The sequence below is a fragment of the Anoplopoma fimbria genome, chromosome 6, assembly GCF_027596085.1.
Source record: "Anoplopoma fimbria isolate UVic2021 breed Golden Eagle Sablefish chromosome 6, Afim_UVic_2022, whole genome shotgun sequence".
Lineage (NCBI taxonomy): Eukaryota > Metazoa > Chordata > Actinopteri > Perciformes > Anoplopomatidae > Anoplopoma > Anoplopoma fimbria.
In genome coordinates this window covers 19,644,143-19,666,837 of record NC_072454.1, presented here as the reverse complement: position 1 = coordinate 19,666,837, position 22,695 = coordinate 19,644,143, and the positions used below count along the sequence as shown (strand labels likewise).

General features: G+C 42.2%; 4 protein-coding genes across 4 annotated transcripts in view; 2 read left to right on the top strand and 2 right to left on the bottom strand.

Annotated features, from left to right (window-relative positions):
- cdh23 (cadherin-related 23) overlaps positions 1-15,606 on the bottom strand; it is a 32,813-nt gene extending 17,207 nt beyond the window's left edge. The window contains 5 exon segments of the mRNA XM_054600769.1: positions 13,140-13,367; positions 13,605-13,733; positions 14,130-14,258; positions 15,244-15,393; positions 15,559-15,606. Of these exon segments, the coding sequence (XP_054456744.1) occupies positions 13,140-13,367; positions 13,605-13,733; positions 14,130-14,258; positions 15,244-15,393; positions 15,559-15,606 (684 nt within the window).
- On the top strand, positions 961-12,006 carry vsir (V-set immunoregulatory receptor). Its single transcript, XM_054599741.1, has 7 exons — positions 961-1,266; positions 6,569-6,979; positions 7,189-7,239; positions 7,331-7,441; positions 7,673-7,700; positions 8,381-8,556; positions 10,431-12,006. The coding sequence occupies exons 1-7, from the start codon at positions 1,179-1,181 to the stop codon at positions 10,466-10,468; spliced, it is 903 nt and encodes a 300-aa protein (XP_054455716.1). The 5' UTR covers positions 961-1,178; the 3' UTR covers positions 10,469-12,006.
- LOC129091999 (cadherin-23-like) overlaps positions 15,308-22,695 on the bottom strand; it is a 127,156-nt gene continuing 119,768 nt past the window's right edge. Inside the window, 8 exon segments of the mRNA XM_054599740.1 lie at positions 15,308-15,393; positions 15,559-15,614; positions 15,710-15,811; positions 16,189-16,577; positions 17,156-17,291; positions 17,662-17,810; positions 18,439-18,499; positions 22,454-22,602. Coding sequence (XP_054455715.1) covers positions 15,606-15,614; positions 15,710-15,811; positions 16,189-16,577; positions 17,156-17,291; positions 17,662-17,810; positions 18,439-18,499; positions 22,454-22,602 — 995 coding nt within the window. The 3' untranslated portion in view covers positions 15,308-15,393; positions 15,559-15,605.
- Positions 21,227-21,724, top strand: LOC129092001 (uncharacterized protein C10orf105-like). The gene has a single exon (XM_054599742.1). The coding sequence runs from the start codon at positions 21,227-21,229 to the stop codon at positions 21,722-21,724; it is 498 nt and encodes a 165-aa protein (XP_054455717.1).

Genomic DNA, 22,695 nt, shown 5'->3' with positions numbered 1-22,695 from the left:
GTTTGTTCTTTTGTAATAATAACTAAAGAATAACATTGTGTCAATCATCAGTAATTTATCTGAACACCTGCTTTTCTTCTACTTCTACAGGTGCTACAGCGGCTCCTGCACTTTTATACACTGTTCACTAGAGGGGAAATTATTTTGTATTTAGTATTTTGTTACAGAAAGAAGGAGAAAATATCTTGTGAGAAAAAAAAAAAAGTTCTAAAGAGTAAGTGAGGCAGAGAGAAGATGCTGCAAGGAAGCCACAAATGCTGCTTCCCTGATGTTTAATCTGCTCACTTTAGGGTGAAAAAAAGTAAAACCTTAAAATGTAAGTGAAGTGGAGGAAAGACAAGAGTTCATCCTAAAAGAAGCCACCTCATGAAACTAAAAAAAGATTATGATAAATAAGAAAAATTATCATTGTTTGGAATTAAGGTTGAGTGTTGAGTCAGTTCCTGCTCCACCAGTCTGACCTCCCAGTTTCCCTCCCAGTGCTACTACATGATGGACTGCCTTCCTCAGGCTGTGGCGGTTAGAGAGGCTGTTGGAATTTCACAATATTGTGAATTCTGCATGAGCTTTAAGCTATGTGTGAGTGTGTGTGTGTGTGTGTGTGTGTGTGTGTGTGTGTGTGTGTGTGTGTGTGTGTGTGTGTGTGTGTGTGTGTGTGAGTGTTAGAGAGCAAAAGATGACAAACAATTAGAGCAAGACTATCACAGCAACTTTAAAATATAAACATATTAAAAACAAACAAACAAACATATAGATTCACTATATTAAATTCACTATCCAAACAGTACATTTTTGTAGGATGATTTAGTATATGAGAGAGAGAGAGGGAAAAAGAGAGAGAGGGACAGGGACAGAGAGAGAGAGAGAGAGAGAGAGAGAGAGAGACTGACAGTAGGGGGAGGAGTGTGTTGTGTCCGTGTCTCACGTTGCTTTTGCGCTTCAGAGAGTAGACTACAGAAGGGTCAAGTCAACTTGGAGACAAGGGACTGTCAACCAGCCGTCTGTGTGTTGTTGTTAAGTCGAGTGGCGTTTGCATAGTTTTAGACAGAGGGAAACAAAGTTTAACAAAGGCTTCCGGTAGAGTTAGTTGATGATCGCTTAAGTCTCTGCTACTCTTCTTCTTTTTTTTTAATCTTTTTTTTTTCTTTTTACATTTTTGGCACAACTTCCATACAACCATGCAGCGAGGATTACCCCGTCGGACTTCACTCTGGGGAAAGAAGTCCCTGTTTTGGTTTTGCTCCGTTTTGTTTTACGCAGCTGGAGGTAAGCACGAGGAAACAACTCTCTTCAGAGCTGTTTAACTGGCTGGTTTAACTCGTCTGACCGTCCCGCTCGGCGTGTGTGAACTTGTTAACAACTCCCTTTGAGCGTCGACTGACTGAATTCAGTGATGGGGAACGATACTTGTTTTCAGCACGTAACGAAAAGTCAATCGAAACACATGAAAAAAACAAAACAAAGCTGACTTGATGTCAATCCTGTAGTAGGTTAGGACGGATACAAGTAAACTACAAATAGAAATATAACGGGCGGTAATGTCATCAATTGACTTCCAATAGGAACTCGGTGCGTCTGAGAGGCTCGTGGTTCATCTTCGTTAATTCGAGAGTTATATCTGTTTTCCCTTCTTTGATATGCTTAATTGAAAAGAACTGCAGAAATGTCCGTTTTTTAAGGAGCGTGAACACAGTCCGAAGCGTTTCAGTCTTCATTTGCTGCTGTTGTTGTTGTTTTGAGACAGAACATCTGGTGTGGAGCTGCTTTAAAGCCCCACCCGTGGGATGTAGTGGGGTGTAAATCCACTTTATAGCCTGCTCTTATAGCCGCAAATTGAACAGATGCCGTTGACGTTTTTAGACTAACGAGTCTTAAAATGGCAAGCCATTTAAACAACTTGGCATTCAAATTACATTAGAAAAACTTTCCCCAAACTGCGTGCGCCTGCGCAGGAAGACTTTGTGACCTATACATTCAATAACTCAACCCCTAACTGTTAAAAAAAAAAAAGTTAGAGCTCGATTCATTTTCATGTTATCGAGGGAGCGGGTATCAAATGCACTATCTTTTTTCTCAGGACTTTGGCATTGCTTGACTTTTAGGCATCTGACGCAGGAGGAGACGGTAGACGCAGCTGTTGCACGGTGCTTCACTTCAAACTCCCCCCGGAAACCTCGCAGAGGTTATCAGTTTTCGGCGTTAGGATTTGTTTAGATAAGCCACGCGATAAGTCCGTGAAAGGCAACTGATGATGTTTACTGAACTTTGAGCCTGAACCATCCTGAACCAAACTCTTTATTTATTATTCAAAACATGTTTAGAATGCAAATGTTTGTAGTTTATTGTGTTTAGAAATAGTTATGCAGGCCTTTAAAACTCAGAGGCTCTAGTAAAAGACCTAGTAGGCTATTCTAACTTTAGGACTGCTAAATGCCCTCCCTTCAGCTCTGTTGTGTCTTTTCTGTTTGGAAGTTTCCTTCTTCCAAGCCTATGATGAAAACAGCCATTTGTGCCACTGCCAATAATGTGTTTCTCCTCCACAAAACACAACTTGAGATAAACAGAGCCATAATCAGTGCCTCAGTCCTTTCCTCCCAGTCCAGATAAGCATTTAGCTCCCTATGGAGGACAATGGCACAGTCAAAAATGGTCAATAAACTCCCCAGGATGTGTCTGCTCTACTCTTTCTCTGTCTCGGCTACTTTCTCCTCCTGCTGTGACAGAGCTTGTGTCGCTCATTGATCCTCTGTCCTAAATGAATACATCATTATTAGGGTGTAGTGATAAAAAAAAAGTGGCTTCCTGGGTCAATGTCATCGACAGGAACAGGCCTGACAAGGGACAGGCAGTCAACAAGTGTGTTGTAGGCAGCAGTTGTGTGGGCACATGCTGCATGAGTAATTACGTAATGGAGGAAGGGGAGCTCCCTTGTTCTTCTATGATTTTCCGTGGTATCACCTTTAGTTTTCTGACAAACATTTGTAGCTGAAATCTAGGTGTCTGATGTTTCATATGCAGCAAGTATGACAAGTAAAGACTCCCCAACACCAGTGGCCTTCATTTCTTCTATTAACCACACTGATTCTCTGAACAGCCCAAGGATACAGCACTGACCTTCACTGATAGAGCCTCGACTCTGCCTCTAGCAATGCAATAAACAGCAACCTATGTTTAAAGATCTATAGCACTAGCACTATATTAAAAACAGTTAAACAATATCATCAAAGTATGAAAAGCATGAAATTACCCCAAAAAGAGGGAGGGAGCAGGCAAACTAGTCATTTTGTTTAAATTAAGTAATAATTTCAAATTTAAATTTCCGCTGCATTGTTGCTGAAGCTGTCATTACACAACCATTTGGTTACGTGGCTAAATGTATGAAGTAGATTTAGAGGAAGAGGAAGGTTGAGACTGGGACTGAGTGTGCCCTTTATCTAAACAACACTTATACAAACAAGTTTATCATCGATTGGCTCACGAGGTAAAAGGCACAGAGAATTGACTGTAATTAAATGTCATGGATCTCTGAGCATTGGTGACCTTCTTCACTGACCCTGAACCACTTCCCTTTAGGACGAGGTAGGGTCGGGAGTGCCACGTTTTAACACTTCCTGTTGCTGAGAAGATGGTTACTGCATCTGGTTGTTATGCCAAAAGCTTCAACTGAAACTTTCAGTTTGTTTATGTGTGTGGAGGGACTAATCTGGGTCCCCCCTGCTGGTTTCATTAACACCCTGTAATGGGCTGGATAATCATTACCATTACAGTAGGTGTGAAAGAGGGCGGAGTCTGAAGTGTATGTGTGTGTGTGTGTGTGTGTGTGTGTGTGTGTGTGTGTGTGTGTTTGTGTGATGTAGCAGCACTTGTACAAACACAGGTAGAGAAAGTGAAAGGATACCAGATTTTCAAGTAGGGTATGTTCAGTAGTCCGTGTTGTATTAGCACCTCTTCAATACAGAAGATGAGTAATAAGATATACTCTAGCATAATAGTGGTTCAGATGGTTAAACCTGGGGTAATTTAAGGAGATATGAAGGCATGATTAATTATTTCACAAAGGCTCGGCTGCATGTCTGAATATAAGAAAGCTGTCAGAGGCAACGTGTCCTAAACAGGTGGCATTCAGGCTTAAAACAAAGGAGTGCCTGTTTCTCGGCCCTGAGGGGCTATCAGGATCCTGAGAACAGAGATCAGAGGAGGAAACTTAGATCCATAATGGAGCCAAAACACAGATGTCGGGTGTAAAGTGAAGGAAGTCCCGTCTGTTCCAGACACTGGGCAGAGCTTGCTGTCAGTTTTTTACCTGGTTGCAGCCACATCTAGACAGCTCAGAGAGTGCTGACACTGTGGTAACCCCACCCAACTGATACAGAATACGCCAGAAATCCATCTCCGCTAGTGTAAATAAGGCTATAGAAACCAGGGAAGAGCTCAGGAAAGGAAGGCAGGGTGGGTGTGAAACAGGAGAGGAGAATGGCTTCCCTTCCTATTGTCCCACCTCACAGGCCGGAACAGCCACGGGGGGGGGGGCAACAGTTTCACTTTAATCACCCTCTCTGGTCTTCCTATTGCTACCGAGTTCAGTCGCACACACAGGAACGTGGCATGTACCCTCACACTCTGTGACATACACAGGATGCACACATACTGGACATACAAACATGCACAGCTACTCAAATGGCAGCTACTGTACTACCAATCCAGCAGAGTATAAACCAACTACTTTCAAGCCGGTATTGACATTTACACTAACTCTATTTATGTGCTTCTTCATTTATGTTCTGGCTGACCCAAAAGGCTCTTGCATGTTGCACCTGCTGCCTTCCAAAAAAATAGTGGTAGCGCAAAAATCATATTAAATGAATGGTTGAATAGACAGTGAATCACACAAAACCGCTGCTCCATTGCTCTCTATGGGTTTAAACTTTCAAGGGGGTTGCAGTCCAATCTGTGATGTAAGATGGAACACACCTGCAGTGACATCATTACTGATTGGGATACGGGCAGAGGTGCAACCTGTTTGAAATGATCAGCCCATAAAGAGCCTTACAGCAGCAGCTGTGGCCCTTCACATTCAGCTTTAGTTAGTGAGGAGCCAGAGAGGAGGAGGAGGAGTGGGAGCTGTGTTCGCGTGGCAGGACGACTCAGGAAGGAAGTCCACTCCTCAAACCCAGGCACCCAACAGTCATCCTCCAAACACACACACACACACACACACACACACACACACACATAACACACGGCCTTTCTGTCTTCCTCACAGCGCTAAGTATTCTGGGAAGTTAAACCACAATCTGTTACAGACAACGGCTGGTAGTGATCTAATCAAGCAGACAAAGCCAGAGTGTTCCTGTTGTTTTACATGCTGGATATATGGAAAGCCATTCATTACGGGTGTTGATGCTGCATTATGGGCTGTGTAGTTTATGATGTGTCTGCCTTGTTTTCTTTTGTTTCTAGGATTTATAGAGTGGCTTCAGACTTCTTAGCCTGTTTTTTTGTGTAATGGCAATGAGAAAAAAATTCAGTCCACATATCTAAGAGTCCATCCATTGGTGCATTCTACCACTGTACTAGTCAGAACAGGATGTGGTTTACCGTGTGAGTATGCGATATGTAAAGATACATCCCACAGCTGTCTTTTTGGGTTTTTGTAACAGCCATTTCACTACAATCAATAGGTAATACCACACTGCAATAGTCAGAGTATATTGCAGAAATTGATCATGGAAAAACAACGGTCAGATTTCTACACTTTCCCTAGTTTGATTTCACATGAGATCCTGTATACATTGGCTTGTATTTTTCTATGTAACTGTCTGAGAGAAACAGGCAATTTAACTCCCACAAGAGGTTGGTATAATTTTACTTAAGCCAGCAGACTGCGTTCTATCTTAAACCACAGTACAGGAAACAAACTGTGCTGTCCCAACATGCACAAAAACCAAGGACGCATATAGTGTGCAGAAATAGGCCATGGGAAATCGTCTGACTTCAGCTTTCAATCCGTGTTGAGATTGGTAATTGCTATGATTTGTTTTCACACATCGATGGTACCACCCCACTCCACTTACCAAATAGTTTAAATAGAAATGTGATATACCAAGCAATTTCCTGATTATATCTAAGCAAATGAAATGAAATGTTATGTTTCATGCAGTTTCTGAATATGAACCTCTTGGATTTTGTACCCCGAAAAAACTAGCTGCCACTGCCATCAAAGCAAACATGTGACTTGTTTTATTTTTACAAAAAAAAACAAAAAACCTTTCCTATGGCTTTTCTTTGTCATCTTTAGGGATTTTTGTTCCCTGGGTTGAGCTTCTCAAACACTTCCTGTAATTTCTACTGCATATAAATCCCACCTCCTTTACTAGGACTGGCAGGCTTTAACCCCAAACTTTATCATCTCTAACCAAAAGCCTCTGGTTGGTTAAGATTGTTTGCAGTGGTACACAACCAGGAAGGAGGGCCTGTCTGAAGGTCTAACCCAGGAAACAGAAGAAGATGACGGTTGTATTTGTAACCTACAATCCACCATACTTACACCAGTCTTTTTTCTCTCCAGGTAAAGGCGACATGTCCCACACCCACTCCACTCTGAGTGCTTCTGCCCCCCACCTGTACTACACCTGTCCCGAAGGCGCAACCGCCAAACTGATTTGTGTTCAGAGAGGTGCCGCCTTGCACCCCACCGATGTCTTGAAGCATAGCTGGCTCTTCACGCCCCACAGTGATCAGCATTGCATGGGTCGGATGGGCCCACGCCATATAACCTTAAGTCATCCCCATGTCAACCGCAGCTTGCCTGCAGGGCTGCAATTTGGAACCGAAGGGCACAACTTCTGGGTAGTTCTGCAGAATGTGACCCACGCTGACCAGGGTCGCTACTGCTGTATGCTCCTAGACTTCCAGCAGGACCATAAACACGGCCTCCTGCAGAAAGCCCACAGCCACGTTATTCTCCAAGTTACACCACGTAAGGACATCAAATGTTTGGGTGTGAATTCCAAAAGCCGGGCTCTCCCTCCGGGGCCTTGATCGTATGCAATGGGGTCTACAACATTGGGCATAAATGTCATAAACTGAGTTGAACTGTAACTGTTGCAATTAACATGCAGAAAACCTGACCAATGTTACCTTGTGATATATTGCATGTGAGAAACAGTGTCTCTGTTCTCTTTCCAGGGAGAAATGGGTCTCAAGGCTGCACTGTCTGGGATCCAACACCAGCTGGAGGTATGTCACCTTATTCAAGCCTTCAAAGCCAATGAATGACTAGCCAGTTACTCCGTTTATTTACCTCACAGTCTCTCTGTTGCTTCCCCAGGCTCTGTGCCAGTGGCCTTGGCCATAGCAGCCTGCATCTTGGCCATGCTTTCCCTGCCTCTTATTCTGGTGCTTGTGTACAAACAGAGGCAGAACGGCCAGTCGAGCAGACGTACGTAATACTGATACGCACAAACAAGCACACACAAATTAATTTCCACGTCCATGCTATACAAACATCCCACACTGGGTTCCCCAGTGTTTTGTCCGACACATATTTCCTGTCTAAGAGGAGGATTAACTGTATTTCACACAGTAGGAAGTGCATTCACACTCGATCTGTAGTGTTCCGCTCTGTTTCAATTCATTCACAATGGCCCATTTCCCACTTCCTCTCTTCCAGGTGCACAAGAGCTGGTGAGGATGGACAGGTACGTTTTTTCCCACAGTCTGTCAGGCAGCTGGTTTCATAGGCCAGCTTCAAAACACAGCTGCTCTTTAGAATAATAATACTGTTTACATACATATTCCACTATGAAGGGGCAACATCATTACATAGGTTATATATAGTTATAGACAATAGATAGTTTTAGCCACAAAACCTGACTAGACCAAAGCGTGTTACAATTCTGTAGATAATTCCTATAAACTTTTGTTCACTTAAAATCTACAGATAGCTTCAAAACATCAATGAATCATTACTACATTCATTTGGGGGCATAATCTTAAATACTGCACAATAAAAAGGATTTCAGTCCAGGACATTGGCAGCCTTAACACTACAATATGTTGTGTGCCACTTGAATGTATTTTGTGTGAAATTAAATGACTTTATAGCACAAAGGGAGACAGATTCATGGCTCGGAACAGGGAGACTTCCTTCATTCATGTGTTTGTAAACATGAACACACTTACTGCAAACCATTTTGGTGTATTATTTTAAGTGCAAGTATTGAAGCCCTAATTACTGCTAGTATATAAAAGCGACATATATGAAGATTCTAAACGTGTTGGGCAACAGATCAATGTTGAAACAGTTTATTGGGTCATATCGGCAATGTCTTGCTCATCATTATGCTTCCCTTTCTTGTGTGTGCGTGCGTGTTTTCAGTGAGGCTCAAGGCCATGAGAACCCTGTGTTTCTTGGGGGATCACCGCAGATTAAGACCCGTACGGTTTCTCAGATCATGACCAGGCAGTCATCGGAGACAGGACGCCACCTGTTGTCTGAGCCAGGGACGCCCCTTTCTCCTCCTGCGCACGGGGACGTATTCTTTCCAATAGAAGGTAGTAAACACACACACTAACTCTCACACACACAAAACTATACTATACAGCAACTCATACTTTAGGGAACACAATATTCCAGCTAAGACAGAGAAATTGATATCAGCTTAATACATAACATTGACACAAAATCAATCAACACAGGATGGGACACACAATTCTCTAAACCATTCTCTATTTTGTTTAGCTTTTGCCCTTTAGCATGGCTCAAACTCACTTACCAGCACCATAACACAAAGAAAGCAGAGTATGAGTATGAGAGCATGAGTTATCTCAGGGAAGTTCATTAACATGACTTAGTTGGTGTCTTTCAGTAAAGGAGTGAGTGTGCTCATTAATAGGTCATGCCTTATTAACTACATTCTGAATGCACACACCTGACTCCCTTGACATTCTCGGTTGATACCCAAAACGATGTACTAAAGTTCTCAAGTAGTGGCACAAAACTGTATTGCATAAGTACAAAGCTCTGGAAATACCTGTTTCAAAATGTACAGCCAGTATGGTAAAATACTCTGATGAAATCAGGGAACAACCATAGCTGTGCGTGTTTCTGCTGTAACATCCTGTATGCGGTCAAAGTGTTGGCGGAAAGATTCTGACATACTTGTGCAAAATTGCTTGCTCACACTCAGAAAACAGCTGGGTTGAGTCTGATCTGACTAAAACATGATCTGTGTGGGGAGTTTAGATTATCTCCCTTCACAAGTAAAAACCCAACTCCTTCTGCTGTCACCCTCTGAATTCTTCTCTTGCCTCCCTCGCAAGTCATTCTCCACCCATCAGCACTCTCATTTAACACTAATGGCCCCTTCAGCCGTTCTCTCCGACTCGACTTGAAATAATACTGAAACATTAGTTACGGTGAAGGGGTTCAATCCTGAGTGTTTTTCTGCCGATTCCCGGGGCACCTGTGCAGACATTCCAGGCATACTGAGGTGTATTGCCCAGTTTCCTGGCAGATCGGGGAATGGTCAGACCTGACCAGACTTACTAAAACCCCAAACCATCGCATATGTTATTCCTCTGACCTATAACCACCCTAAACTGTTCAACAGTTTAGTATGCAATCAGGGAAAAGTCTCAGAATCACTTACTGGAGCTCGTTCATTGACAATAAAATGAATGTGAGACCTGACAAGCATAAACAGAAGGTAAAACTGGGCCTCAGTGAGTCCTATGAGATGCTGCAGTTTTGCCTTATGTGCCAAATACAATTCTGGTAATGAGTAATGTCACTAGTAGGAAAACCTTGTTAATGATAGGTGACGGATAGAATATGAATCCCAGATTATAGTCATGTTCCTACTCTAAAGAATGCCACAAATATTGATAAAATCATCTACAACCCAAGAAAACCCCCGATATTTTAAACACAGGAGCTCATTTCCTTCAGTAGTCTACTAAAGTATTGCTGAATAAACAGCCTGGTTTCTTGTCTAATGTTTCGTGTTACATAGATAAAAGCCACAGTTCAGCTTCCTTGTTCATCTTTTTCGAACCGCTGACCCTTCGCTGAGAGGAATTTAACTAGCAGCAGTTCCCTCTAATTTTCAACATGTTGCAATTCGGGCTTGAGGCAACTCAGTTCTGCTTTTCTATCATTTTACAGCAAAACACATCTTATTCTGAGAAATCTATCAGTCTCTGTGTGCTTGTTCTAATCTATGTAGTGGGAGGTATGGAAAAATAAATGATGTCGTGTATCTTCCATTCGCCTTTTTGGGCAGGAAGTGCAATTTTTAACCCTTTCATATCTAAATTGCAGTGTCTGCACACGAACATGAATTGTGCAGTTGTGCAAGGTTGATGGATGTAAATAACCTGCCATCTTTTTCTATGCTCTCACTGACCTGGACTGTTCTCTATTCCAGACACCATCCTTGAGTCTCCAGACTTCATGCAGGTTTAAAGGGGGTCGGAATCTCGTTCATTGCTCTAACTGCTGACCTGGAAATAGTCCTGCAACTCCTTTCCCCTTCTTTCTGCCTCCAAAGTGATGCTGCCCTTATCAGCTGTTTCACAATAACCTCTGCTGGGATTGTCGTCTGTACATTGTCTGGACCGCAGGAGGGAACGGACTGCCTGTTTTTATTCAAAAACATTTTCCACCTGCAACAACAGCTGGAGGCCAAAAGCGAACTTTTGCTTGTGTGCACTTGTGTTGTGGCGGGGTTAGGGTTAGTTTGTGATGTTCCATCTACACAATGACAATGACTCGTGGACCAACAGGTGCCCGCTGCTTGAAACCGATCCAAAGCGTTGAGGGTGGAGGTGTGAAAGCAACCAAAGGCTCTCTATCATCCCTGTCATTGTAATAGAGTGCTCTAAAAGCTTCATACCAAAGGAGGCAAATTCTTCAGAGAAGTCTCAATATCCTTGTTCAAGTTAAGAGCAATTTGTTTTCATGGCATTACACTGTTCCTCTGTATCATATCGACTTGGCCTCAGCTTATTTTCTCTTCCCTCTTTGCTACCTCAGTTGCTGTCAGCTCTGCTGCTCTAAATACTCCTTCCTTCCTGTACTCTCAGAAATGCAGCACTTCACAGTGGCCTTAAACATATACTAGTATGTGGAAGTATTTAGAACAAAATGTCATAAAGTTGCTTATGAATGTCATTCATGCTCATTAAAAGGTAATTAAGAATAATATGTTTATTGATTTTCTCTTGAATGTATCCTAATAGATTCTTGATAAAAAAAAAAAATGTAATCACTGCCATGTCAACATTCCTTTTTCCTAGGTTATCATGTGTCTGTTTTTTATTGATACGATGTGTATATTAGTGTTCATTCCTTTTGTTTTTGTGCGTGCAATGTGATGTTAATAAGTAATTACTATTTTGCACCTGTGTGGAGGAATGGCATTGGAATGTTAACCAAATTGTATCAAGGTCGACTGAGAGAAAATGAGAAAGTGATTGAAATCATATTATTAATTATTATCAATAATTATTAATAAGGATGTGTGTGTCTGTGAGAAACCGAAACTATTCATGTTAAGGTTGTATGTGTTCAGCAGGTGCTCAGCGGAAATCATCTCTAAAGAATGTGTAGCAGGTATATAGGACAGGGTATATTATTTGTATGTTTGTAATTGACGTATTTGTGTACCTGAATGTGTGTGTGTGTGTGTGTGTGTGTGTGTGTGTGTGTGTGTGTGTGTGTGTGTGTGTGTGTGTGTGTGTGTGTGTGTGTGTGTGTGTGTGTGTGTGTGTGTGTCCTCAAATCTTGGGTGACAAGTGTCAAGGATAACTTTGCGGTCTGGTTTAAATGAGTGTTTGCATACTCGCATGCGATTCTGCATCTGCATATAATTGTGTGGTTTATACTGTAAAAAGCTTGTATTAGACAAAGACATGGAGCAGTGCTGCAAAAGCATATTTGTTCTGTTTATTGCATTTAAATGGTCCTGGTTGTAAATGAATAATAAAGTGGAGCTCTTAAACCTTAAAGCCATGTGTCTAGTCTTTGAAATCATTGTTGCTTTCAGCTGGCAGGTCTCCAAAACTATCACCACACAAGGATGTGAGGCACTTGCTGCCTAGGGAGCCATTACAGATGGAACAAGGTTGTTCCACTTGTGTGCCTCTAAGATGGTGCACACCAGAGGGAGACTGGCATTGAGGGGGGAAATGATAAAACAATCTTAGTATCTTGTTTTATGAGAGGCGACAGAGAGCTAGATGGGAGGAGGGGATGCCTGTTGCTGGCCAATCTCCTCTCTTCAGTGCTTTTTCCACAGTCTGATATTAACTATGTTTATCTTGTATTTACAGGAACTGCATAATTATAGGTTTGTTACCACTCATATCTCACTGTGACCTAGATAAGCCAAGTTCAGAATAAAAATATACAGGCCATATACAGTACAACAACTGACTGCCACGTGTGACACATAAAGAACATAAATCCTTCTATTTGTGCACATAAACACATTTTAAAAAGCCTTTTAAATGTTACAGACAACAGGAAAGCAAAAACACTCATCGTCCTCTTTTTGGAAATATGAGTTGTGGCTTCCTGTTTACAAACGAAGGTGTTTCCTGTGCCTTCAAAGCTTAACAGAAGATCAACCAACCATGTATTTAAATTTGCTGTGCGGGCTATGAGAAGACATAAGGTATTACTATGTTTAATAGATCATTTGTACTGTATCTTGGCTAAGGGCCAGTAGACAAGAGGCAGTAAACAGATGTAAAAAGCATAACTTTTAGGTATGATTGTTTTTTAGCACCAAAAGAAGGCTCAGTCAGAAGATGTGATGCTGAATCCCCCAAATGACCAGACTCTGCCAAATTCAAGTCACCATGATCAGATCAGATTTATACCATTTTGTAGAGGTAACTGCGTCATACTGCATGAATATAAACTATATTATCATATAGATATAGATTATCATATAATTATAATATGAAGCTTTGATATAATAATGTCACTTGATTTCACAAAAAAAAAAAAGTAATACTAGACTAAAAACATGTTGGAATTGATATTTATATCAGTGCATCAGTAGCTAATCCGGTATTTTGTGATTTTTGCAGCGTTGAACTTGTTTCTGCTGCTGTTCCTCGTTTCTTACCGACAGAGGTGGCGTGCCATCATCTTCCACAGTGACAGTGAGACGATACTCCTGCTGGCGCTCTCTGTCGGGAGGAGCCGGCCGTGTCACCATCTCTCCCGTCACGCGGTCCATGCGGAAGGTCAGGTCCTGGTTTCCAGCAGTGATGTAGTAGAACAGCATGGCGTTGGGACCGATGTCTTTGTCGGTCGCTATCACACGGAGGACAGATGTTCCTCCTCCTACATTCTACAATTTACATCATAAAATAGGCCTCATTATTGATTGCCTGTGGTAGAATAAACAACATTGAATGACTGGATAGGTAAATGCTATAATTCAAACTGAAAACGGCCAATTATAACAGTGCTTATATTGTTCAGCTTCTGTTCAAGAACTAGCTGCATTCAAAATAATGGAAACATGCAAATCACTTGTGGATAAAATTATCATCATGCTCCATGTGATGTGGGAGTGCGTCCCTACCTCACTAATGCTGACGTTGTACCCCCTCAGGCTTTCAATAACAGGTGCGTTGTCATTGATGTCCAGGATGTTGATGGTGAGGGAGTGGTCTGTGTGTCTGGGAGGTGAGCCATTGTCAATGGCACGCACCTGAAACAACATACACATGCACTGTATACTAGTATGTAAGTCTGACCGTGCATTTGGACACATGACATAAACAAACACATAGGGGAGAAAGTGAATAAGTGTCTTCTTCTGTGCTGCTACATGTAGTCTTGGGACTTATTTGCAATATCTTGTGTTGGGAGGTAAGATGCAGTAAGCTTTCTTTAAAGTGAAAATATTGACGTGAATAATATTTTAAGTGATCAGAAAAACAGTTAAACGGTACATTTTTCGATAAAACAAGTGTGACACAGAATCATTATTTTTTAAGGCTAAGGTTAAAAAAGTAGTCAGGGTTGTGGTGCACGTGTAAAATGTGTACATGGCCATATAGATATGTGGTGAAAGATCATAAGTGCATGTGGATTGCTGCCTGACCTTCAGTAGATAGCGGTCTACTGACTCTCTGTTCAGAGCAGCATTGACAAAAACCTCCCCGTAGGTGTGGTTCACTGTCTTGATCTTGAACACATCCTCCATGTTGCCTGCCACCAGAGTGAAATTGACCTGAGAGAGAGTAATGAGTCAGAAAGAGACAAAGAGAAACAGGGGAGAGAAAAACAGAGAGTGAAAGAAAAGTGAAAAATGAACATTATAATAATGGCTAAGGTTCAGTCAGAAACTCGAAGCACTAAGTTACCCATAATGCATGATTTAATAATTCATTTCATAAATGTGTTTGGCTGTTAAGGTTCTATTTTTCTTGAATAAATGACAGCGAAAGCTAAAGAAGGAATGGGGTGCACAACTGAAACCTCATGGAGGAACAGAACCAAAAGCAGGCAAATAGAAAATGCCACTGAAGTTATCATCATAAAAAAAAAGAGAAGAGTTGAGTTGCAGAGGGAAAAATGTATTCAAGCAGGTTGTACGAAGTAAAAGTTAAAATGCTCATGCTGTCAACAACATTTTGTAGTCTTCAGCAAGTATTGTCGGTCGTATAAAATAGAAAATCACGTGGTGCTAGTCTATCTTCCTGAAGATAGTTCTTGGAACTTTGTACAACAAACCATAGTCAAATTAATTTTATGTGTAAAAATATGTGGCTAATAGAGCTGATTATGATCCCAGTAACCTCACCTGATTCACCATATGTTATTGACAAAAACTGGGAAATACAGCATTATTTCACTGGAGGAACATTTGTTGTGCTGTAAAGCAACTTTGTGTAGTGCTATAAAGCAGCATAGATGATTAAATAAAATGATACTAATAAGAACAATAACAATAATAATACTACTACTAATTACTACTACTTATAATAATAATATATTTATATAGCCTATTTATGCATAAAATGCAGCAAAAAGTGCTTAATGTTAAGTTTCCTGTCAAACACAAGGTAGTAAAAGCTTGTCTTCTTGGTGATAGTCTTTTTTAATTTCAGTAATTACTGGACAAATCTGGAAAATGATTGATATGATGATCGGTTTATGAGATCACAAGAGATTTATTTATTCTATCCGTCTCCATCCTTCTTCTTTATCCTCACCAGTCCGTTTAATCCAGCATCTTTGTCCCTTCCCAGCACCACTGCCACTTTTTTCCCCATGGGTGTGTTCTCTAGGATGTCCACTGAAGTGTCTGATGTGATGTCAAACTCTGGACTGTTGTCATTCTCATCTATAATGGTGATTGAAACCTGTCAAGATCAAAGTAAAAGATCAATAACTTGTAACTCAACAAAATACTTACCTTTGAAATTAATCAAATAACCCAAATCCTAAAAATCAGAGATACTGCAGATTTATACATTTCATGTTGCCTTTAATACTCAAACCATCTTAAAAAAACCAGGAAGTCTTACCTTCTGCACTTCCAATGAGAGATGCAATGAATAAAAGAGGAATGCCATTAAGTTTTCTACAACAGACAAGACACAATACATGCTGTAATAAATAGAATGTTGTACACAAAAAAAGAAGTAAAACAATAACACAACTCAGACTATAGCATACCACAGTGGAGTCTTTTTTAGGTCCTCCATCATCAGCTACAACAGTCAAGGTGTACATATCCCCCTTCTCTCTGTCCAGCTGGCCTGTCACGGTGATGCGGCCCTGAAACATCACACGAATCAGCATATATCTCCGCCTCCATAAAGATTGCATGCAAGGTAGAAATCTTCTACTGTGACAGACAGTGAGCAAGGACAGAGACTAACAAGTATCAAAACAATCAACAACAAAAAAAATCCCCATTTCTCATGTTTCAAAGGAATCAAATGGCTTCAAAGCCAACAAGCTCTTTGATCAGCTAAAAGTCATGCAGCAACAAGTTTAAATCACAGGGAACAAGGTGTTATTGAATCACACTGCGGTTAATGGATGCAACCTATTTGACAGGTGAGTATAGCCTTTGAAGCCTACAAAAAAAAGAGGTATGTACATTGTGCTCATATCGTCATTGACCTTTCCTCCACTGCTCCTCCACTCACCGTGATGCTGTCTATCTTGAAGAGGGCCAGAGCCGCAGGCGACGTATCAGGGTCGAAGCGGTAAGTCAACTGATTCAAGTTGTCGGCTGACTGGGCCTGCACCTGGACTACCTCGGTCCCCGTGGCGATGTTCTCACGAAGAGAAGCCTCGTAACCGGCGGAGAAGAAGGCCACGGCCTCATCCAGCTCATTAAGCAGCGTGACATAGACGGTGCAGAAGCCTTGGTGGAAAGGGGGCGCCTGGTCAGTGGCCGAGACGTTCATCAAATAGGTGGTCTTGGTCTCGTAGTCCAGGTAGTCCACGGTGGTTACCAGGCCAGTGCTCACATCCACCTCAAACTTGCGGTCTGAGCCGGACACGAGAGCGTAAGCAACAGCTCCACCATCACCTGAGCAGGAAGAAGGGGAGGTGGTTGGTACGGAAAAGCTTAAAATAATAACTTTAAAAAACTAACTAATTAACTTGTAAACATTTTATCATTGTTACACTGATGCTATAGTTACAACATCCAAACAGCTTCCTCCCTTTTGTGTGTCATGAACTGTTTTGTTTCCTATGTTATGGTTATTTCTGTTTCAGGCCTCTTCTAATGTTTTGGAAAATGTATGTCAATGCGCCAAATGCATCATACGGTGTCTAAGAAACACTTAACACCACGGGGAAGTGAATAGAGGAAGTCTCTACTATGGAGCAGAAGTAGAGATTTAAATGCCAGTTACAGTGAATGTTTTTCTTGTATGTGCACATGTGATATAATACCATGACAATGTTGTGGTTTAGAGGTTTGATATTCCTCTTTGCAGTGGCACCCACTAGTGTCAGGATTAGTGAAGCTAAAGTTTAAAGCCATAGTCAGCAAAATGTCTCTTGTGGTTTATGGCACAAGGATACAACCCGATACTTGAACTGACATCAAAGTGAGCTCTCTCTGCTCCACTCTCCTGATTGATCTGAGACTGGACTCACCAGTGTCAGGGTCGGTGGCACGCACCACAATCACAGAGGTGCCAATGCCAGCAGTCTCCCTAAGGCCCAGACGGTTGTATTGTTGCTGGGTAAAAACTGGCACCTCGTCATTGGCATCGTCCACGTATATGATCACCTGCAGGGGGAGACATTTGTGGCACATCAACTATACATGTACTCTTTTTATTATTATTATTTTTACTCTTTGGTAAAGGGCTTGGTCATTTTATCTATTAGGTAATTGACATAAATAAAATATATGTCTGAGTCCCACTGAAGTGTCTGGATCCTCTGATGTCCAACTTTCTAGACAAAATCCATCACAAGTGGTCAACAAGACTGTTTTAAAAAGCCAAACACATTTTCCTTTTACATTTTATAAATCTTCATGCTCCAGAACATACTACTGCTACATAAGTTATGCTACACCTTCCGCATAAAGCATGGGGATGTAACTTGCACACGGTTCAGCATCATCCCCCTCAAGCTACCCTCCTCCTCCTCACCCTCACAGAGCTCCTCATGCTGCCCTCGTCACTGTTGTAGGCCACCACTTCCAGCACATGGGAGCTGCTGGTTTCTCTGTCCAGTGCCCTGAGGCCTCTTGTCACCAGCCCGGTCTGATTGTCTATGCTGAAGAGATTGTTTCTGTTCCCTGCATGCACGGACACACACACACACACACACACACACACACACACACACACACACACACACACACACACACACACACACACACACACACACACACACACACACACACACACACACACACACACACACACACACGCACACACACACACACACACACACGCAGAGAGAGAGGGAGAGAGAGAGAGAGAGACAGAGAGAGACAGAGAGAGACAGACAGAGACAGACAGAGACAGACAGACAGAATACAAAAATACCCATTTTAGCAAACATTTAATCAAGTCTATGCCAATTGGGTGAGAAAATTTAACTTGCCTCCAATGCAAATTAACTTCCAGTCATTACTGGTATTTTCACACTGACTGCTTATAGACAAGAGAAATTGCATTGGAAACAAGATGAATTGTCATACCTGCCCATAGGCAGAAAGCTTGAATCATTTTGGAAACTTTCTCTAGGAGATCTTGTTTTCACCCATTTCAAACAACTGGATTAACAACTCTACCAAAATAAATCTAATGATTCAATCTAGTGCTTCTTGGGAGCCTTTTCTTTCTTTGCATTTGTTTGAGAGCAAGGAGAACATGAGCAAAGGCAATCTGGGAGGCAAATCAAAGTGTTGCAGCACTTACCAGTGAGGATCCTGTACAGAACTCGGCCGTTCTCCCCCTGGTCAGCATCTGTAGCTTGAACCTGAAAAGAAAAACACAAGCAGAAAGTCTCTAGAAAATAACTTCACAGGGAAACCAAATCTACAACATTTTAAAAAAAATAGAACTTTTTCATTTTGTAGTCTGACAAAAGGGAGTCACCATGAGTCTGTTTCTCCGTTCTCTGACCTCTATAGTGTGTTAATCTCCATAAAGTCACATGATAGAAAGTACATTTCATACACGTTGTTATCGAATCGATGGTTTCTACAAACAGATGGACAAATCCCAATTTTTTTCTCATTCACCACACATCCACTGGTGCCCAGTGTCTTGTTGCCACAACAACCCCAACATGGCTTGGCAGCAAGTCTATAACAGCAGAACTTCTCTCTGTCTCCATCGCAGGCAGAGAGCCAGGAGCAGCCAAAAACCCAAACCCGGAGCAGACAGCACGGCTCCACAGCGTACACAGATAAATAGTGGAGCATGCTGGGCTGCTGGTGAATGGGCCATGTCATAAGACTGACTTCTGAATCCAGAGAGGCACAGAGCCGCTGGCGCTGGATGAGGCTCACTTCATGTCGCTACCCGCTCCTCTGTGGATGTGTCAAACCCTGTGGAGGTGCCCTACAAAGTGCATATTCAATTGCATACAGAGACACGCACTCAAAACACTCGAGCGCATGAACATGCAGTCAGGTTCGCAGAAATACAGAGACACACACAAACTCTCGCAGTCTCTCTCTCCCTGCCTTGTGTGTTCTCCTTTGCTCTCTCTCGCTCTCCCTGTGAAGAGGGGCCCAACTTCAGTCTCATTAGCTTTATAAAGAGATGTGGAGAGAAGAGGAGAAAGGGGAGGAGAGGGGAGGGGGAGACGGGAGAAAAAAAGAGGCTGGGGGGTCAGATTGGGGAGTGATGAATAGGGTATTACACAGCGGACTGCACCACTTAGGCCGTAAAAGGGGGTGTATAAAGTGTAACACTTCATTGCAGGGCCAGATGTTGTAAGTGTAACATGTGGAGTGTAATCACAGAGGGATTACTCACTCAGGTTCTGCATGGGTCAGAAAATACACTATTGTCTTTGGTTCCCTGGGATCAAAACAGCAGTGAGATACTTCCGTTGTAATGCTGTCAACCACATTTTACCCCCATTCTCCTCCTGGTTGCCCTCTTCCTCCCCAGCGTTGTCCCCTCTGTCTCTGGGAAAGCAGCAGTTTAAGGGGGGAAAACAAGTGCGTGGAGCCAAGAAACAGGTCTGACCTCAGTTACTGGAACTAAGCAAGGTGCTGTTTTAAAGAGTCTCTAAAGTGTGGGTGTGAGTATACATTTGTGATGGGTTTTATCCAAATTACGAAAGATTCAGACCGTTGAAGAAATGTTAATTGCATAGCATTTTAGTAAGTAAACATAATATAATAATTTCAAATCTTAAGATCCTAAGCTTGCCTAAAATCTCGTGATCATCTCTTAAGATTTATATTTTGCGTCTGCTGTAGTCTGTTTTGGAATGAAACTCCTAAAATCCAGATCTGGAAATGTGAGCTGCTTGACATGTGCTTGAGCAACTGCACAATGTCTGTATGTGGAGACTGTTGTACACATTTGGTATAGTATTACTACGACTTATCTGGAAGGTAGGATATTAGCAAACAGAGGCTGCACATCAATGATCTATTAATGTATTCCCCATTCATGTTTTTATTCCACTATAGTAGACAACATATTTTGTAAAATACCATGAATCAGAGAGCAAACAAGAAAAATCTTATATGCATTTTGCAAGTATGCTACTGATAAATTAACCTTACAGACTTTACAAAGATTACAATAGATTAGACAAAGTGTGCTGGTAAAGAAGTGACGAAACCACTGTTTCAAAACTAGCTGAGCAGTCAGATCTGAAGGAGCAACAATGTGGAGAAGAGAGTACCTTACAGCTAAGCTGCCAAGCTTAAGAGCAGCGTGCCTAATCACGAATATGTGCAGCACAGTCTACAGTTTGTGTGGCTGAGAAAGAAAGTTTGTGTTTGTGTATGTGTGTGCATGTGTGTGTGTGCGCGCGCGTGTGTGTGTGTGTGTGTGTGCATGTGGCATATGTGCTTGGAGGCGCTGACTAATGAACTGACTCTCTAACGAGCCATCCTGCTACACTGGCCTTTTCACAGCTTTCCTGGCATTTGGTCTTAAAAATAATTTCACGTCCCAATGTGTTTCCCTTAAACCGATAAGCCATGCTTTGTCTCCGCTGAATTAAGGACGATGACATTTACAAATGTTACTATGCTGAAGATGGGGGCACAGAATGAGAAGGGGGGAGGGTATAATTGGAGACCGGGTAGAAGAGGTGGGTGCCTTGCATTTTACAAGGGGCATTTTAATAAACCCAATTTGTTTTACATTGAAGAAAGCCTGTCAGGCATTGAGTGTTTTGTAGTCCTTGATTTAATAGCTACATAATTGCCGCAAATGCCAAACACGTCTGCATGTGCATGCAGGCGTTTCTGTGTATATTTTTTGCATGTGTGCACTTAAGTGTGCGTACGTTTATCATAAGCACTTGAGTGTATGATCCCAATAAAGGGGAAATAAACCTACTCAGCTTGGATAGGCTTGGTTAGTGAGGCACAGAGCTGCTGTGGCACTTTAATAGAGGCTGACCACACACACACACTTCCAAATAGAGTAGTACATGCACGCACACACATCATCTTAACGTAAACCACCTACCTAAATGTTGTTTCTTTCCATCCAGGGCCAAGACAACATGAACACCACTGAACCAGACTCCAACTTCACCTCTACACCATACACAGAAAATGTCACTCTGTCCAGCCTAACAGCCACCACCATCTCTCCCACCAGCCCACTGCCTCCAACCTATTCTTCAGACATCCTCAACCCAGAATACACCATCATGGTGGTGCTGGGCTTGTCGCTGATGCTGGCGGGGTTAGCTGCCTTCCTGGCAGTGTGCCGGCCCTCGGAACAGGATGGGGACTCTGAGGCGAGCTGCAGCCCAGGCGAGGGCTTGACCCGTGGAGGGAGCCGGTCCAGTGAGCCCCAGCTCAAGGTGTGGAAGAGGCTGGGTTCATACCGGCGTTCATACAACATCTCCTTCAGACGACCGCCCCATCGCAGGCCGTACGAGCGCGAGAGCACACAGACGTCCCGGCCTCCAGCCAGACACACACAGCAGCCAGAAACCAGCGTGGAGCCCCACCTCACTATGCCTTGTCTATTTGACTATGTCACTGAAATCTGACTCGAGGACAGGCTGAGGGGCTGACTGACTGCTTCCCGAAACAAGTGATACACTGTATATCTTACGGCTGGTGCTACAGACATTATTGATAACTGTTTAGCGTTTGTTGTAACATACTTTGAATGCTAGGTGGACGAAGTTTGCAACAAAACATGTGCTTAAAAATCAGGCAATCCAAAAGTCATTGAAGCAGAGTTTACACATTTTTGTGACTGATCATTTCACCCTCGGCAGCAAGTTACACTGTTAGGTATGGATGTTCTTTTTTCAGCATAGCTCTCTACTATATATTAAGGTAAAGAATATGCATTCCAACAATGACTCAATTCGATTAAAAACTCAGCTTCTGTTCTGTCCAAACAAAAATCTCACAGCCAGGCCCTGGTTTAAATAATGACTTCTATTTTCAAGGACAAACTTAAGAATATTCCAAAATCCCATTCAAAGTGTTGGTACAACTATCATTCCTCTGCTTCACACTGATCATTTTCCTGATGCAGAAAAAAATCGTAAATCTAGTAATCAATGTACATTAAGACAAATTGTTTTATAAAAAACACAATAGGTTATAAATACAGGCAAAACAAGTGCAACCTGAGCCAAAAATAGATCACTCTGTGACTGATATTTGTAATTTTTGCATTAAGAAATAAAGTGATGTTGTCGTTTGACAGCTGAGAGTGCAGCAGTTTGTTACTAGATGTGTTTAGCAGTGTTTGTGTTTTCTACCTGGAGGATGCTGGTTCCTTTGGGCACGCTCTCCAGTATGCTGGTCTCGTAGCTGTTTTGTAGGAAGATGGGCCTGTTGTCGTTAACATCCTGCACCTCAACAAATACAGTAGCTGTGCCCGTCCTCCGGCTGCCCGCTGGACCGTTGTCTATGTGCAGAAGCACACACATACACAAACACATCAGTTGCAATCCTTCAGGTTAATGCAATTTTTAAGGGTTGACGCCAGGACAACTACAAA

Coding starts and splice junctions, on each gene's coding strand:
- vsir (XM_054599741.1), top strand. CDS start 1,179: ATGCAGCGAGGATTACCCCGTCGGACTTCACTCTGGGGAAAGAAGTCC. Junction 7,442..7,672: donor GAACGGCCAGTCGAGCAGAC/GTACGTAATACT, acceptor CCTCTCTTCCAG/GTGCACAAGAGCTGGTGAGG. Junction 8,557..10,430: donor CGTATTCTTTCCAATAGAAG/GTAGTAAACACA, acceptor TCTCTATTCCAG/ACACCATCCTTGAGTCTCCA.
- LOC129092001 (XM_054599742.1), top strand. CDS start 21,227: ATGAACACCACTGAACCAGACTCCAACTTCACCTCTACACCATACACA.